Raw genomic sequence first — 15,874 nt, forward strand, 5'->3', positions numbered from 1 at the left:
CTAGAAATGGGTTGCTCATTCGTGGGTCAGTACATACAGAGTGGCCTCAACAAGCTGTTTACTCAAGTAGCAGGAGAAAAGTTACATGGGGATAATGTTACTGGCATTTCTTCATAGAGTGCCTTAAAGCTGATGGGCTTAATATTTGTATTATCTTTGCATACAGGGAACTGTTTCAAACAGTGTTTCACCATTCTTTTTACTGGATAAAATGATGAAATCAATCCAACTTAATGTCAAACTGCATATATAACTAAACCTGTGTAAGGCTGTACTGATTTCAGTCAGGCCACATACACGCTTAAAAGCTTTGCTGGGCTGAAAAATGGCGAAGGTTCATTTTATCCAACTCTTGATGTCTCACATATAAGCGTCTACCTCAGAGCTAATCCCCTTCATTTCCTTACTATGCATGAAGAGAACTGTGTCAACAAATGCAGTAAGGTGTGATTCATCAGACCTACCCTAAATGTTTAGTTCAGCATAAGCCATTGTACATTGTAAAACAACTAGATTTGGTAAACAAATCCCATTTTATCAGTAAGAATGGAATGTTTATTCAATTTTTCTCATCATCAGAGAAAGTCAAATCCATGTATCCTGTCTACAATCTTATAAGTAAAAAAACTGCTTGAAAAAAATTCTGTACGATGCCACCTATTACACTCCAGACGTGGCTTCAGGCCAGATAAGGCACAGCCTAAGAAGTGCTCTCCAAAGGCAGCTAGAAGATTGTGTGCCTGATTCAGGTAGAAGCAGGTCTTACTAGTTGGTTTCAGTGCCAGAAAACGGTCCTTCGCATCTTCTACTTCGCTGAAGAAAAAAAGTTAATTGGCATGGATGTCAAGTCTAAATTACTACTTTAAATGAAAAGGAAGAAGATAGAAAGGTAGCTTTTAAATGAACTTAATATTTTAATGAAAGTAAGGATAAAATAAAGAATACAAATAGCAAAAGTAAAAAAGAAGCATGAAGATTGAAAAATGGATATAAAAAACTATTGAACTATGATATAACATTCATGATTGCGATCACTTTGGACAAATACAACAGAAAGACTAAGTGTTATCTAAATGAACAGGTATTTTAAAATACAGTTCACATGGTGCATAGTGAGAAGATCTACTCCTGGTAAATTACCTCAGAGAATACTACCAGCAGAGGGATGGTAAGGAAGGAACTTCTAGAAGATTGGAAACTGACAACTTTGTTTCTGTCAAAACTAATGGCAAAGCATGTTCCAATAAAAATAACTTCACCAGGGCTGAACACTTCTGGCCATCCTGAGATAAAGGCAAAAGCTGAGCTTTAGTGACTTAATGGCCCTGTACAGGAATGAATTATTATATAGACCTCATTGTGTACGAGAAGTTGCATTCTGTAAGGATATTATGAGATGCAATGGTCAGGTTTTCAGATGCACTCAACTTTAGATCCTTCACAATGAGAAGTATGAATGATGAGCACTCTTGCAGATCAATGTGGTTGCTTTGCTCAATGAAGACCTACGGCCCTACAAAACTGAGTTTAGAAATAGTGTATGTATGGAACACCTTTTCATCTGTCTCCACCTCAAGATGGGGGAGCAGGATTAAAACTTATTGCTTTCCTTTCAGCTAAACATTTTTTTTTCCTAATCACATTGCTTTACTCTGATTTACATGAATTTTAGCTTCAAGAACCATTGGTCATTGCTGAATGCAAATAAGCACAAAGTAAAATTATATTAACTTTGCACAATTGATCTTTCATCATATAAATGATACCTTTTAAAATTTCCTGTAAAATCAGCCTGAAATACTCCCGTCGTGGACTGTCATCAAGTAGAGCAGGGTCACTTTGGGAAAACGCATTCTCAGTCATGTAAATTATAAGGTTGTTATATGTATCCTAGAACAGAGATCAGAAGTTTTATTCAGAACAGATGTAAGAAAGCCCATAAAATCAGATGCATTACCCTCTATCTTTTCGAAGCTACAAACTAAAACTAGTTTTCATCAAATTGCACTGACCCTATTAACTTAATTTTCCATGAGCTGACCTTTTATGACTAACAATGGAAAAGCAAAACTGTGCAAATATCCATGAAGACAGTGAAATGACTTATTTTAATGAGAAGACTAAAATATCTTTCCTGCATTAGCATCTGCTTATTGTCACTGCTTCTTAACCCCTTGGTACTGGCAGTCACCACATGTCCCATTGCCAGAAGTAGATGCATGCCAGGAAAGCCTTACTTCTGGCATCAGAAAGATAATTTCTGGAGTTCAAAATATGATATAACACTGGTGTGTCATTTCAAACTGAAAAATAGCTATCAAATACAAAGGCAATAGGAAAACACTAAGGCTTCTACTCTTTATAGACAGCATGCAAAAATTAATTTAAGAATCCCAAGGTGACTTGTTATTTATATCTTGTACAACATCTTATGCCATCCAGTTGGGCTCCTCAAAAAAACTCAAATCACCAGTATTACTCATTGGATTCTCAGATCCCCTCATTGGCCAGCTCATAGTGGTAAAATGGTCCTGTGACCCTTAGGTCATTCCTTGACACAGAAGTCAGTGCAAACCGCATGGTAATACAGCCAGCCATAAACTCGCAGTTGCAACAGGCCAAGAAGGATCCATTATTTGCTCAGCTTCACATTCCATTGAAACACTTAGCCTCTTGTATGCATGTTCTTCACCTTAAGTTTAACAGTTCAGAGCAAAGAATTCAGCAGTACCCATGATCATAATTTTTTCCTCTTTAGCGAATTCCAGAAGCCTTGATGATGAGTAACCTTGCTTTGAATGCATTGCAGAAATTCAGGACTTCATCATGGCTAGATAGTCACCATCAGTAAATATTGTCCTGACAAACCCATCTAAGGTAAAGGACAGGTACCCTTTAGTCACTTTTTGATCTGCTACAGAATTTGTAGGTTCTACCAACCTGAGTTCAGAGCTATACACACAAGTCCACATTGTTTTCTCCACGTATCTTACCACAACTGTGTCAGGCTTTAGCATGAGCTTTTATCATGTTATAAGCTGCCTTGTGACCTCTGGTACCAATGCTGGGATTATACCTTTTTCACAACCACCTATAGCAACAACATAAGGCTCATTATAGTGATCACTCAGTCTCCAAATGTTCTGAAGCAACACTTTGCACAAATATCAAAGGCCTCAATGATCTTTTCAGATCTCCAGCCACTTTCATCTTCTAAGGACTGAGGTAAGTTAAGTGATACAGGGAGCAGCATGCCATTTCCCAGTTTATTAATGATTTTGCTGTAATAACTGACTCCTAAAAATATTAATAGAAACAAAAAAGTGTTAACTTAATAACTTTATTACATTTTAACACATGAAGAAACCTCACTGCACATTTTCTCTGTAAATATTTCCTCTCAACAGTATCCTGACTACTATTACAAGACCCGAGAGTGGGCAAAAATTCTCAGCACACAAAATCCTCCAACCAGACACATAAAATGAAATGAGGATGCAAATTTTCAAAATATATCAGTGGACAAAAACTCCCCAGGAGAAACACAATTCTGATGGGTGCTGGTCACATGAAAATATGATCCTCTCATTTAAACACCTGAATGGCAGTCTGGCTGCATGTACAAGATGCAAGGGTGTTGGAAAAATCCTGACACTTGAGAGCCTGACAGGTAGATTTGTTCTGATGAAAGCATTTCTCTCTTTGAGAACCATGTCTTTTAAAAAGCTTAGTGCCACACTCAGCAAGGTAACTAAGCTGATCTTTTATGATTTGAACTTGGTTAGCTGGGTGAGCTGTTCCATTCTCTATCACTGTCTGTGCCACCATCAAGACAAAGAAGATACTGTCAATGCATGCAATATTTTGCAATGGTGTGAATTCAACTGTTCCCTCATTAGATCTATAGGATGTTTAAGACTTTTCATTGGGCTGAACTAGATTTTAGATGGAGTTTAGGGCACTGGTTTCTTTAGCCACCAACTTGAATGGCTTTGCAATAGTTTATCCAAGAAACCAACTCTATTCCTTTTACGCTGCCACTGCTGCAGACTGCTCAGTCCCTCTAACTGTGAGAAGGAATTAGCTCACCTCTTTAAACACTCATGACTTCCAACCTTTCTTGCCCCCCCTTGATAAGACAGGCATCAACTTTAATTTCCTGGATGTTGTTAAAGCTGGCCAGTACTGGGGATGTATTTCTACAGGCTTAAAAGGAATTCACCTTCTGTTCAGATTTAGCAGTGGCTGACACGAATATGTTTCCTAAAGGACTATTTTTATGCTACTGAGAGGTCACTGTAAGTTTAAACATCAGGATACTTTAAGCTCTCATACAGGCATTTTTAATTTTGCTTACATCCAAACACAACTACATTGCTTTTAAGCTTTCTGAAAACACTAGAAATTGCAAAACACATCATAAGCTCTGGTTCAAAGAGTATCAATTAGCTTGTTCTTTTACTTGAACTATCTGGTTTAGTGTGGTAATTGAAAAAGGCCAACAGTGGCCTTGAATTATTATTTGTAAAGCTAAGAGGCTGCAGCCAGGAATAGGTCTCCATCATGATGGTGGAATGTAGAAATCAGTCAATCTTTGCTTCAGAGACTCGGGCTAAATATACCAAAGTGTCTAAAAACCTCAGAAGCCTAAAATTCGTAAAAATTTCGTGGGTCTAGACTGCAACATATCCTAATAAGACATAGGTGTTTATGAAATGTCTATCCCAAGGCCTTGCTGTATTGAGACCCAGAACCGAGAAAGGCCTGAAGAAGTTGAAAACACAGCAGAAAGGAGGAGGAGGAAGACTAAGTTGCAAAGTTTAACAAAATATATGCTTATATATAAGGTTATGTATGTTTTAAATTATTATTCTTAACAGTTTCTGAACCAGAGATTTTGTTTAATCCAAAGCAGGAAACTTTTTAATTAGTAAATATGTCTGTATTATGTTGTACTATACATTGCCTGGTATTTTCAGGTTCAGCTTACTGTGTATTAATATTTTAAAATGACAGTACAGAACGTTATATTACCTTTTTCTTAAAAGGACAGTATTAGATGTCAAATTATCCTAACTTCAAATGACTCATTGTAAGGATCTCTGTCAAATGGCTTTTTTAAGACAACATTTACTGCAGCAGTCCATTATGAACCCCAGATTTAGACAGTGCCTTCTTCTAAACAAACAGGTGTGTACACATCCTTTAACACAGCAAGACTCAATAAGTTTGTTTACAAAGTAATTCACAATAAATCTCACAGGTAGTTTGCTTTTCCTTCCAAACGCAGCACCAGAAAAACACATTAAATTCCAAGGAGATACGTGCCTGTGCCTGAGAATGCACCTACGTCAAAAAGGAAGGAATGTACCAGAATTCTAAATTTTGAAAGGCAAATTCTTAAAATTTGCAAGAGCAGTTAGAAGCAAATAGTTTGTTACTGTCACTTTTGAACAGGGACCTGTTTGACTTCAGTGGGACTGGGTGTGAGTTAACTGTTTGCTGATGGGGCTACAAGGTTCACTACGTAAGCTTAAACTGGTAAAAAAGAAATCCTTTGCTGGTACGGGATCCTATTCTACCATACTGAGAATAATGCTCGCCTAGAAGACACTAGCATCTCTCATTCTAATTTTCAAATTATCAATTACTTAGTACAATTTGTAACATTTAAGTGCAATCACTTATCATTCATTTTTTACATCTCAATTAAACACCATATCGGAAAAGATTTATACTTTGTGTTAGGAAATGAAAAGAAATCAAACTGCATCCTTGAAAAATGTAAATGTCAAGTCAAATTTCCAGACTGTCTTATACCTTCCAAAGTAGTCTGATTTAGTTTCACTGGCTCTGTCTGTGGATCAACAGAAGCAGAAATACAGAAATACAAGAGGAAACATTCTTCCAAGAAAGTGTGTATATAAGGGTTTTGTGGAGACACTCCAAGATTTTGGATTACAGACATTAAGGAGCATTTTGTCACTGGAAAGTGAAGGATTGTCCTTTTCTCCTTTCTGCCGTCTTCTCTCTCCATCCTGATTCCCTACATTCATTCTGAAATAAGGCATAACATCAGACTCTCCCCGACTCAATACCCCCACGGCTACTACTTCTGTGTCCCTTCACAGTGACACCTAGTGTTTAACAGCTAACTTACGTGCAACCAGCTTGTGTGTGTCTGCTGTGGGGTGTCCTGTGCAGTGTCCTACTCAGGGCACCTTCTAGGGTAAAAATAATTCCACAAAAATACGTTAAAAACAAACTTGGTCTAAGTTTTAACCTAAAATCTGACACGTCTTAGGCACAACACATCTACAACGTCGATGCTTTAAAATAACCTAACCCCACTGAGTTAAAACAGAATTGTTTTAAAGGTTTTCAAATGTCCTATGTCTTAGGTGTGAAATTGGTAGTGAATCAGTTGGTGTGAATGATTTTATTTGAAAGGACATTGCTCTAAGCTTTCTAATTCTTCACATGCTCTTTGTAAAAATGTTTATATAGAAGATGATGGCCTTTCCATGCTATGCAGTTACAATTGCTTCAACAGATCACTGCACAAGAGAAGTGAACTCCTGCCTAATGAAAGCTGGCCTACTTGGAGTTCCTCCAATGCCCTTTCATTAAATGTAAAGTTCATAATATTAATCAGGCAACTGCTTATACTGGAGATCAAGTGGACATTTTCTGAAATTACAGTTGAGTTTTGTCAAAATGTTAGCTTTCCTTACCAAGTGCATTCAGAATGTCTGCTTGCTATCTCCCACTCTGACATCTAAATAACAAAGCCCATTCAGTAGGCAGCTCGGTGGGGTTGTACAGTGCCTGCAGCCCCAGCTGAAGGAATATCAGTACAGAAAAGAAACCACAAGGACTCAGGCAAATTTAAATTCAACACACCACAGAAAGTGTTTGTAAAGAAGGGCAAGTTGTGCCAGTGAAAGTGGGCCACATATTGTAAATTTTGGTGGCAAAGAAAAGGCTTCCATTCAAGCCTCTCCGGGATGCTGGCACAGTTTTTGCAGTCATGCTCTGCAGGGAAAATGTCTGGTTGGTCTGTTTACAGCAGATTCACCAGCCCCCCTTCTGAATTCTTGAAACAAAGACTCTTCCCGTGTCTGGTAAAAACCATAATCTGCAGGATGCAGAGCACAGGCTGCTGCCTATTGAACAGCCAAACTCTACATGACCAAAATTCTGCAGAAAAATATTGCTCCTGCTGGTATCTTCCTTGTACAGACCAGGATAACCTGAAGAGCATTTCTGAGAAATCCTTTCCCTTTGTAGCCTTCCATCTCTGCAATCTTCAAACCAGGGGAAGAAAAGAGTTGCCAAGGCAAACACTACCCCAGAAGTATAAAGATATATATCTTCTTGGTAGAACTGAGATTCAGAGGAGTAGGAGGCATAAGTGAGACTCAGAGGTTCATCCAAATCTGCTTTCCTTTTTTCTCCTTGAAACATTATCCTCCCAGCATACAAGCAACCTCAGCCTAGTAGTTTGATTCTCCCATCCTTTCTGGTTCAGCTTCGGTTGCTTTTATTCTTCAAAATTCTCTTTATTTCTTCTTTCTTCCATTCCCTGCATTCTGCAGGCAAAGCTGCCATTTCTGCTCTTTTCCTAGGGAGTGGCCTTAATCTTTCCCCTAGTCCATACCAATGGAATTTAAATAAACAAATCAGAAGTGTAACAAATTTTGTATCTGACTTCTAGCCACCTGACCAGCTTGTTTATGTGCTCGATCCATTTTCACTTTTACACTCTCTGCTAAGCCTGTGAAAATGCTTCAGAGCAGGGACTGTCTTGTGTTTGTCACAGAACTAAGCACAGTTCCTTGCTGAGTCTGATGAGTACTCTCCAATTTGCTAGAGAAAATATCTAGGAAAAGTATGTCCCTCAGTGCAAAATAGTCGACGTGAAGTTCAGTACATCAGAGTATACTGATAAACTATCTAAATGCATTTGCCAAATAAGATACTTGTCTATTATAAGCCATCCAAAAATATCCTCATGGCTAGGATCCCTGTAAGTATAAACATTCTGATGAAGCAAAATGATTTAGAGTTACAATTAAAAAAAATGGAGTAAGCAAAAAGATACGTAGGAAACATAATACTAATCCTATCCCAAAAGATTGTGCTATCCAAGGGGATCTAGAATATTAATTAGCAAGTTGTTGCAAACCTATAAAAAATCATCCCATAATTACTCTGAAAAAAGTTGCAATTTCAAAGCTACACTGCAGAATAGCATACTGGATTAATTATGCCAGACTGCAGCAATAACCTTGAATTAAAGCTGCAACCTTCTATTTTTAAGAAACAATTGCCTTTCTGGTTGATGAAACCTGTCGTCCCATCAGGTAACAGACGTGACCAGGAAAGAGAAAAGCGATAATGAGTCAATCCAAGCTGTTTGATACATTTCAAATCTTCCTCCCACAGAGTGTAGCTGCCACAAGCTACATCACCAGTCTGGTTCTTGAAAACTCGATCTCCTCCCTGATGGGTGAATGTGTCCCAGACATCAGGGTCCTTTCCATCTGCATTCCAGCCTTCTGCTTGAAAAAAACCCAACTTGGTCATTACACTTTTGACGTCAAAAGACATATGTTGAATGTAAATATTTATCACAAAGTAGGCACAAAACCTTCAAAATCCTATGAGCAAAATGAGCAGTATTCCCTCCCCACTCCTTTTATCATTTAAAGTAACTAGGAACTTTCAAGCATTAGTATGTATTTCCATTAGGTTTTGCATTTATTCATATTTTTGCTTGCTGCTAATTATTTGAAAATCCTGTTTCAAAAAGCATTCAGAGTTCTGACACTCTTCATACTTCCTTAGCCAAAAATCAGATGTTTGCAACTCTTGAGATATTACAGGTTTTCACAAAGGGTATTTTCTAATGCAACTTCCATCCATAAATGTAAAAGATCAGTCCATATCAAAGAAAGCCTTTAGGGTATAAGAAATACATCCAACAAATAGGCACTTACGGCTTTCTGGATGTCCTTTGAAAATCCTGACAGTGTGTTAAAAAGAAAGGAATGCCATTATGAGCCATGGCCCTAGGCATATACAAGCTGAATTAATAACACAGCTCTGCAAAACTACTGCTTTTTGCTTAGCCAAACGTTCGCAGAAATGAATTTTGATTGCTGAAAACCGCTGCACCATTTTCTTCACTTTCATAGTTTTGGGAAATTTCTTTGCAATTCCAAAACTGAGATAGACAGATTATATTTAAAATATTAAAAATTTAGCTGTTGTTTGAGATTACACAATGCTAAGATCACGTAGTATTTAAACCAAATAAATGACCTTTCTTCATGACAAGCTTCTTTGTCTTTCCAGAGCAATGCTGTAGCTGAGGCAAACATTCCATTTTTAATGTGGACAGCTCTGTAAACTTACATCCCTGCTAAGTGTGATTTCATCATAAAATTCCAAATAACCCCAAAATGGCCAATCTTATTTGCCAGCAAGATTTTTCAGAGCACCAGTGAATGCACTGTTCCAGGGTTACTCTTTAAAAGCTAAAATGACATTGCGTGTTAAAATCATGTATAAATTAAACATCAGTTGGGTTGTAAGATTAATAACTATATAATAGCTACATATCAATCCTCAATAAAAGTGTTTTAATAATCAATTAGTATCATAGGAATTAGAGATGGAGGAGAACTATTAGGAGGTCATTGAGTCCATCCCCTGCCAATGCAAGATTGCTCCCTTAAGTATATTCAGTACTTAATACACATCTGTCTTATTAAATCTAAGTTTAATGCAAGGTTAAGCATATTGAAGACACTTAATTTAAAGCATTACTAAAATCTGTAATATCACTTCTATAACCTAGCTTTTCAAAGATCATTGTCACATTTCATGTTCTTTACAGAACTTTATTGCAGCATACGAACACCAATACATCTGCATTTGGTTGGCCAGTAAATTAAACTCTTATATGGGACAACCTTCAAAGTAGGTCAAATTTTAGATCCAGACAGTCTGAGTTTCTCTTAATCTCAGATTTTGTCACAGACTTTGTACTCTGTTTGCATGCTCCTCAGAAAAATACAGTACTAAAAGTTTTCTATATCCTGCTTCTGAGTTCAAATATGCTTGCTAAAATAAATAGTCATTTTAGAGGAGTGCAGGAAATAACAAATAACAGTAATTCTTTGATAGTACCTAGAATTTAGAAGGCTTTAAGAGCAGGCTTGCTGCACCATATCAATATGACATAGCTCCTTTTTCACTACGGTGGGAGTGAGAGGAAGCCAAAAGCTGCTGTAATGGGCAGCTAACACACCTTCATTTAAGAGTCAGCAGCTAGAGCAAATGCTGAACTATTTCCTTTTTGCCTGCCTTCCTCCAGCAGACAAGTTGGATTTGTCTGTCTTCCTCCAGGAGGGCGGAGGAGAAGCATTTGATTCTCAGCAGACTATGACAGTGCTACTCCAGTGGTCATTAGCCACTCTAAAGCCCTGACTGAGGCTGTAGCAAACAGATCCACTTTCAAGCATTCCTCATGCTGTTCGAAGAGCCTCTCTATACAGTGTAGAGTATCTGAGCTAGCTAAATAAAGTGTAGGAAGCAATCTAGCCAAGGCAACAGAAAGCTGCACATACAGTAACGTACCCTGCTGAGCCACAATTGGTCTGCGCAGAGCTCTGCTCTGCTTCAATGAATCGAGCTTGCAGCTCTAAGCTTGCTCAGAACCCTCCACACTACACAGCACTTCATAGTGTAGACATACCCTGAGTTTTAGTGAGCTTTGGGGCTACGAAAGAACAGTGATGAGGAAATGATTTTACTTTTCAGACACATAGGTGAGACTTGGCTACCACATCATCACACAACATATCATCAAATGATTAATATAAATTATCATGAAATGTGATGTATGTGCCCCATTCTCTGCAATTATTACGAAGGAATAAGATAGAATGTATTTCCATTTAAGTGAAGCTGGTGAGGTAGGAACATTACTGATCAGAGCACTGAAGTTTTCATGTACTTTTCCAAGTCAGCTTTTCTTCTAATTCAGCTGTGCTTTCACCTTTTGGAGTAAAATTTTCTTGGCCTGGTCTCTGCCTAAAAGCTGAAATTTTGTTTGAATTAATGCAGTTCAACTATTTGGCATATGAAAGAAGTGAAGAAAATCACTTTTAGCATTATGAGAATTTCTTGCAACTTTTCCCTCTCTCTCAAGAAAAAAAAAAAAATCAAGCAGAGAGTTGAAATTTAGCATAGAAATGGCCCTGAGTAAGAAGAAGTGCTTTTGAGTGTTCTGGTGCAAATTGATTTTGATTTGACTGAGTCATGAACCTTTGAAATCTGCACTTTGAGCATGCACAGTACAATTGGTATGATTTTTTAGCACTTTGAAATATACAGAGTGGAGAAGGTTGTGCTGTGCATAAATACATAGCTGACAGTAAAAAATAAAGTAGCCTGTCAGCCCTTCCTTCATCCACTGTGTATCTTCTGATATGTGCAGCAACTGAGTTTGGACTCTACAAGACCTATTGCTTCGATCATGCTGCCTCTAAGTCGGTGGCTGCACAGCTTCCAAAGCTTTCAGGAGGAGGAATTCCCTGGTGAGTTTCTTACTTCTGCAGGAAAAGGGTCATTTGAGTAGTGTCTAGACCACATTATAGATTTTTTTTTTTTACGTTTCTCCCACTCAGAAGCCTTAGGAAAGCTCATTAAAAATACATTAAGAGAACATTAAAGTTGCACATCTAGCCACTCAAAAGGCAGGAAATTATAATGTCATTCTATATGCACACACACTTCACATTTTAAAAATTAGTTAGTAGAGCTATGTGCATTGCAGGACTTGAGTTAGAATCCGGCCCAGAATATTGATTCCCCAGGAACAGCGAGCTGTTCAGTCTATTAGGTGAAGCTAACTGAGCTCGTTAAAAGGTACCAAGCATGGGCAAGTACTCTTGCTTTCAGCAATAACCAAGAACTAAAGGCTACATCCTCAAAGACAATTTTAGCTCTACAACTCCCATTTAGGTACTGAAATCAATGGGAGTTAAGTGCCTGTATGCTGCAGGGTATAATATGAGAAAATCAGATCTATATGTATTTTAAAGCTCCCTAAACACACATTTCTGAAGGGATAAAGTTTGGTGGGGGAGTATGGCCGTAGGAATCCCTGTACCTTACGAGTTTACATACCCTAAGCTGCCACATATTTTTATATCATGCTGGACAAATCACTTTGTCAGCACCTCCATTCAGTTGGGAACATGGTACATATCCCTGGGGGAGGGCCTCCACAAGTCTTAACACTTAACAAGTGTTAACGTCTCAGTTCACCATTTTTTGTTGGAGATGAATTCCTAACTGAGGTCCCCTTGTGAGTACCAATGTCTGATGAGGTAGTTCTTCCATCCAGTTTTGAAATAGCCAATAGTAATCTACTTAAATTAGCTCTAGAGAAAGGAAGCACTCAAGAACTAGTTGGAAAATTACTTATATCTGCTTCCCGCCCCCCACTCTCAACAGCTAGTGAAAGGTTCCTCCTCCATTTCCATTACCTAACATTTGAAACGCCTTTTACCCTCTTCTTACTGCTCAGACCAGAAGTGTTTAAACAGAAGGGTTACATGGATTTGCATCAGATGTAGCATCTACATTAACAAGGTAAGATCAAACACTCTCCTTCCTGGATTCAGACTTCTTGCTCACTTAAAACTTCCTTAGCACTTTGTCAGCTAAAAATTTACACCTTCAATTTGATATGCTGCTGTAGCTGCACCCCAAGCAAATCCAACTGGAAAAGCAATATCCTCTGGCACTGGCTGCAGAGGACAGGTGAATACACAGCATTATGTGATGCTATGGAGATGCGGACTTCATTTGCAGACAATGGTTTCTGGCTCGATCACTCTTCCACTTATTACAAGCAGATTCTATACCGAAGACAAAAATAAACCCTGTGCAGCTTCACACACTGAAGGGCAAGCCATGCACTTTGCATATCTCAGGATTAAAGCAGAGAGGTTCAGTCAGCTAACAGTGAAAGTGGAAAAGGCAGCAGCGGAAAAGCCTAGGATGGTCCCGGTAAAAGGGCTCCACCTAGTACAAAGCGCTAGTACCCAGAACAAAATCCCTGTTCCCTTTCACTTCACTCTCACCTCCCACCTCCCAGCCAAAGCACTTTGTGGACTCAACATAACTCCTTTAGCCACCAGGCAAAAAGTCATTTCCATCCCTTTCACTAAGCTCCAAAAACCAACAGCACCTCTTCTTTTCTGGCATCAAATTAATGTTTTTTTCTCTCCCAACACCAAAACAGCTTGCCTGCAGTAGGTGACAAAGGATGTTTTAGCTTCTACATGTTTAGCAGTGGAAACCAATGAGTAGAAGTGGAAGATTTGTATGGGAGTACAGACAGAAGAGTTATCTTCCTCCTTCTTTAAAAGCCCATGGATGCTTTTTTTTTTCTAAAGCAGCAATGACAGCCTTATGGCATGTGCGCCAGAATCAGCATCTGCAAAACAGCCCTCAGGTCTCTTCCTCTACCTTCTGTCAATGCTGTTACTGCTCTCCTGTCAGCAGGCTGAGAAGGAAGCAGCAGCAGGAGGACGAGTCAGGGTACTGCTGTAACAATAGGGATGGGCTGAAAGACATTTACTATCCATTCCCAGAAAACTGCAACACCTGGCACACTAGATGGCACTACTGCAATTTTTTTTTGGACTTACAGGAGTTTTTTTCCCCATCTACTATAATACTGCTTTGCCAAAGTCCATATCTGCACATATTGGACTGCTAGGCCATAAAGTATGACCACTACTACTTTTTCTTCTTTACTCTTCTTGCACCTTTTTGATTTTGAAATCTTTCTGGGTGAGAACCTATTCCCGCAAAGCATTATACACGTAAGTGTTATTTTCTTTAATGAATAAAATAAGACCAACCTTAACATACACAGAAAAGCCACTAATACAGTTAATGCACATACTTGTGCCAGAAATACACACAATGAAACACTCAACTTCTCAGGAAAAAAAAAATCCTTTGTAGAGATGCAGAGAAACTGATTTAATTCCAAAGCACACATTGCAAAACCAGATAGCGCAGATGCAATGCAAAATAAATCAGGCTTTCACAGCAGGCATGCATTTCCTCAAGTGTCTTTCAAAGAAAAGGTAAAAGCCCCTTGAGTACAAAGGAACAAAGGGGGAAATGAGGCACAACATACCAACTTATTCCCAAAACACATGCTGACACATGGTCTAGGCAAACATACATATCCTTTATGTGCTTTATAGAGATGACCAAAAATTGATGCAAAGAACTAGTTAATATCCTCTGGTTGAAGCAGCCTACTCAGGCTTTCATTTGCAAGAAGGTAAGCATTGGACAGTTACCAGTAAAACTCATCAGGGGCACTTAAATCATTATTAATAGGTATTAATGAACCAGAATAACAATGCATATTTTTTACATCATTAAATGTTATCGGTAGGTACCTTTGAAAATGTAAGTGACATTAAATCTTTTCCCTGAAAAACACACAATTCAATTGCACAGGAGATATAATAAATATGTAACTCAATAATAGGGGGAGAGGGGCAGACATGAGACAGTAGCAATAAAAACCCAATAAAAAGTTTTATAAAAATGCTTAACAATAAAAACAAGGCTAAAAAGTGTCACTGCTGATTCCCTAGCAGGAATCAACAGAGACAGAGATGGGTTTTAGGAGAGATTGAGTGGGAGGAAAATATTCCATAAGCAGTCTGGGGAAGAGTGAACAAAATTTGCCTCAGAGGTTAAGGCAGATTCACAGTAATGAGATAGCAGGCTATGTCAGATAAGTAGGCAGATACTGAAAGATGCAGAGCTTCAAAATTCAGAGAAGCTGAGTTTATAGCAGCTAATCTCAAACTCTCCTGGCAACCCAATTTCTAGATTTGTGACCCCACTTCTGATTGTATTTCTGGACTCATGAACCCACTCCTTGTTGCAGTAATGGCATTTGCGATTACATTTCCATTAGACCCACTGTATGTCATGGCCCCTAGGATATACCCACCTTCTTACCCTGATAATTTTCCTTACATCTAACAAATAACATGACCCCAGTCTGAATTTAAGTATTTCACTGTCCCATTGTTTTGTTCAACACATCTAAGTATAAAATTATATGAGATCTCAGTTCTACCTAGAGGCAAATTTTTTCCAGACTGTGTTTAGGGTTTTTACATTTGCACTGACACAGACTATATGTAACTAAATGAGCTCAAGCCAACTATTCTTACGAAAAATCAAGCAGTTCTTGCATATCCAAATGTATTTGGACAAAGATATTTTTGGCAAGTCAGTAAAGACCAAGAGTAATTGGCCCTGACGCTGAGGGTTGGCAACCTAACTTTATAAAATCCTAAGTATTATATTAAGGTGAAGGATGAACAGGCTTTGGTGTTGGGCACTTAAGTCATGTGGGATTAATCATTATCAGAGGAATTGTATCTTGTCAAAATTAGGTTTTCCTGACTGAATCGATGTTTCCTAACGACATATTATAAATACATTTAATAGTATTTATTAGGGAATTTGGAAATTAAGCTTTGAAGGGTCATGAAAATTAAAATCTCTTTCCTGAAATTTTGCACTGTGCAGGAACAGAAGAAGGATATAGCTGCTTTGGAAGCAAGACTGTTCATCTCTGAAACAGCCAAAGATAGAAGTTCACATATTCTGTGAGTTGTCTTTGTAATTGCTACTCATAAATTTAGCTTCCCTCCCTGGCAACATAATGGAACAGCTATCGAGAAAACAAATTTACTAAAACACTTTGAAGTCTGCCAGGCAAACTTGATTTTTTAATAGTAATACA

The 15,874-nt window shown here is 38.2% G+C and overlaps 1 protein-coding gene across 1 annotated transcript; it reads right to left on the reverse strand.

Moving 5' to 3' along the window:
* Positions 1–2,699: 2,699 nt before the first annotated feature.
* On the reverse strand, positions 2,700–15,050 carry LOC104344448 (cytosolic beta-glucosidase-like). Its single transcript, XM_086464827.1, is given in 8 exon segments — positions 2,700–2,935; positions 2,938–2,985; positions 2,988–3,065; positions 3,068–3,118; positions 3,121–3,297; positions 8,334–8,561; positions 12,755–12,827; positions 14,961–15,050. Coding segments are annotated over 8 exon segments (981 nt in total).
* Positions 15,051–15,874: the final 824 nt, after the last annotated feature.

The sequence above is a fragment of the Leptosomus discolor genome, chromosome 4, assembly GCF_034619465.1.
Source record: "Leptosomus discolor isolate bLepDis1 chromosome 4, bLepDis1.hap2, whole genome shotgun sequence".
In the NCBI taxonomy this organism is placed as follows: domain Eukaryota; kingdom Metazoa; phylum Chordata; class Aves; order Leptosomiformes; family Leptosomidae; genus Leptosomus; species Leptosomus discolor.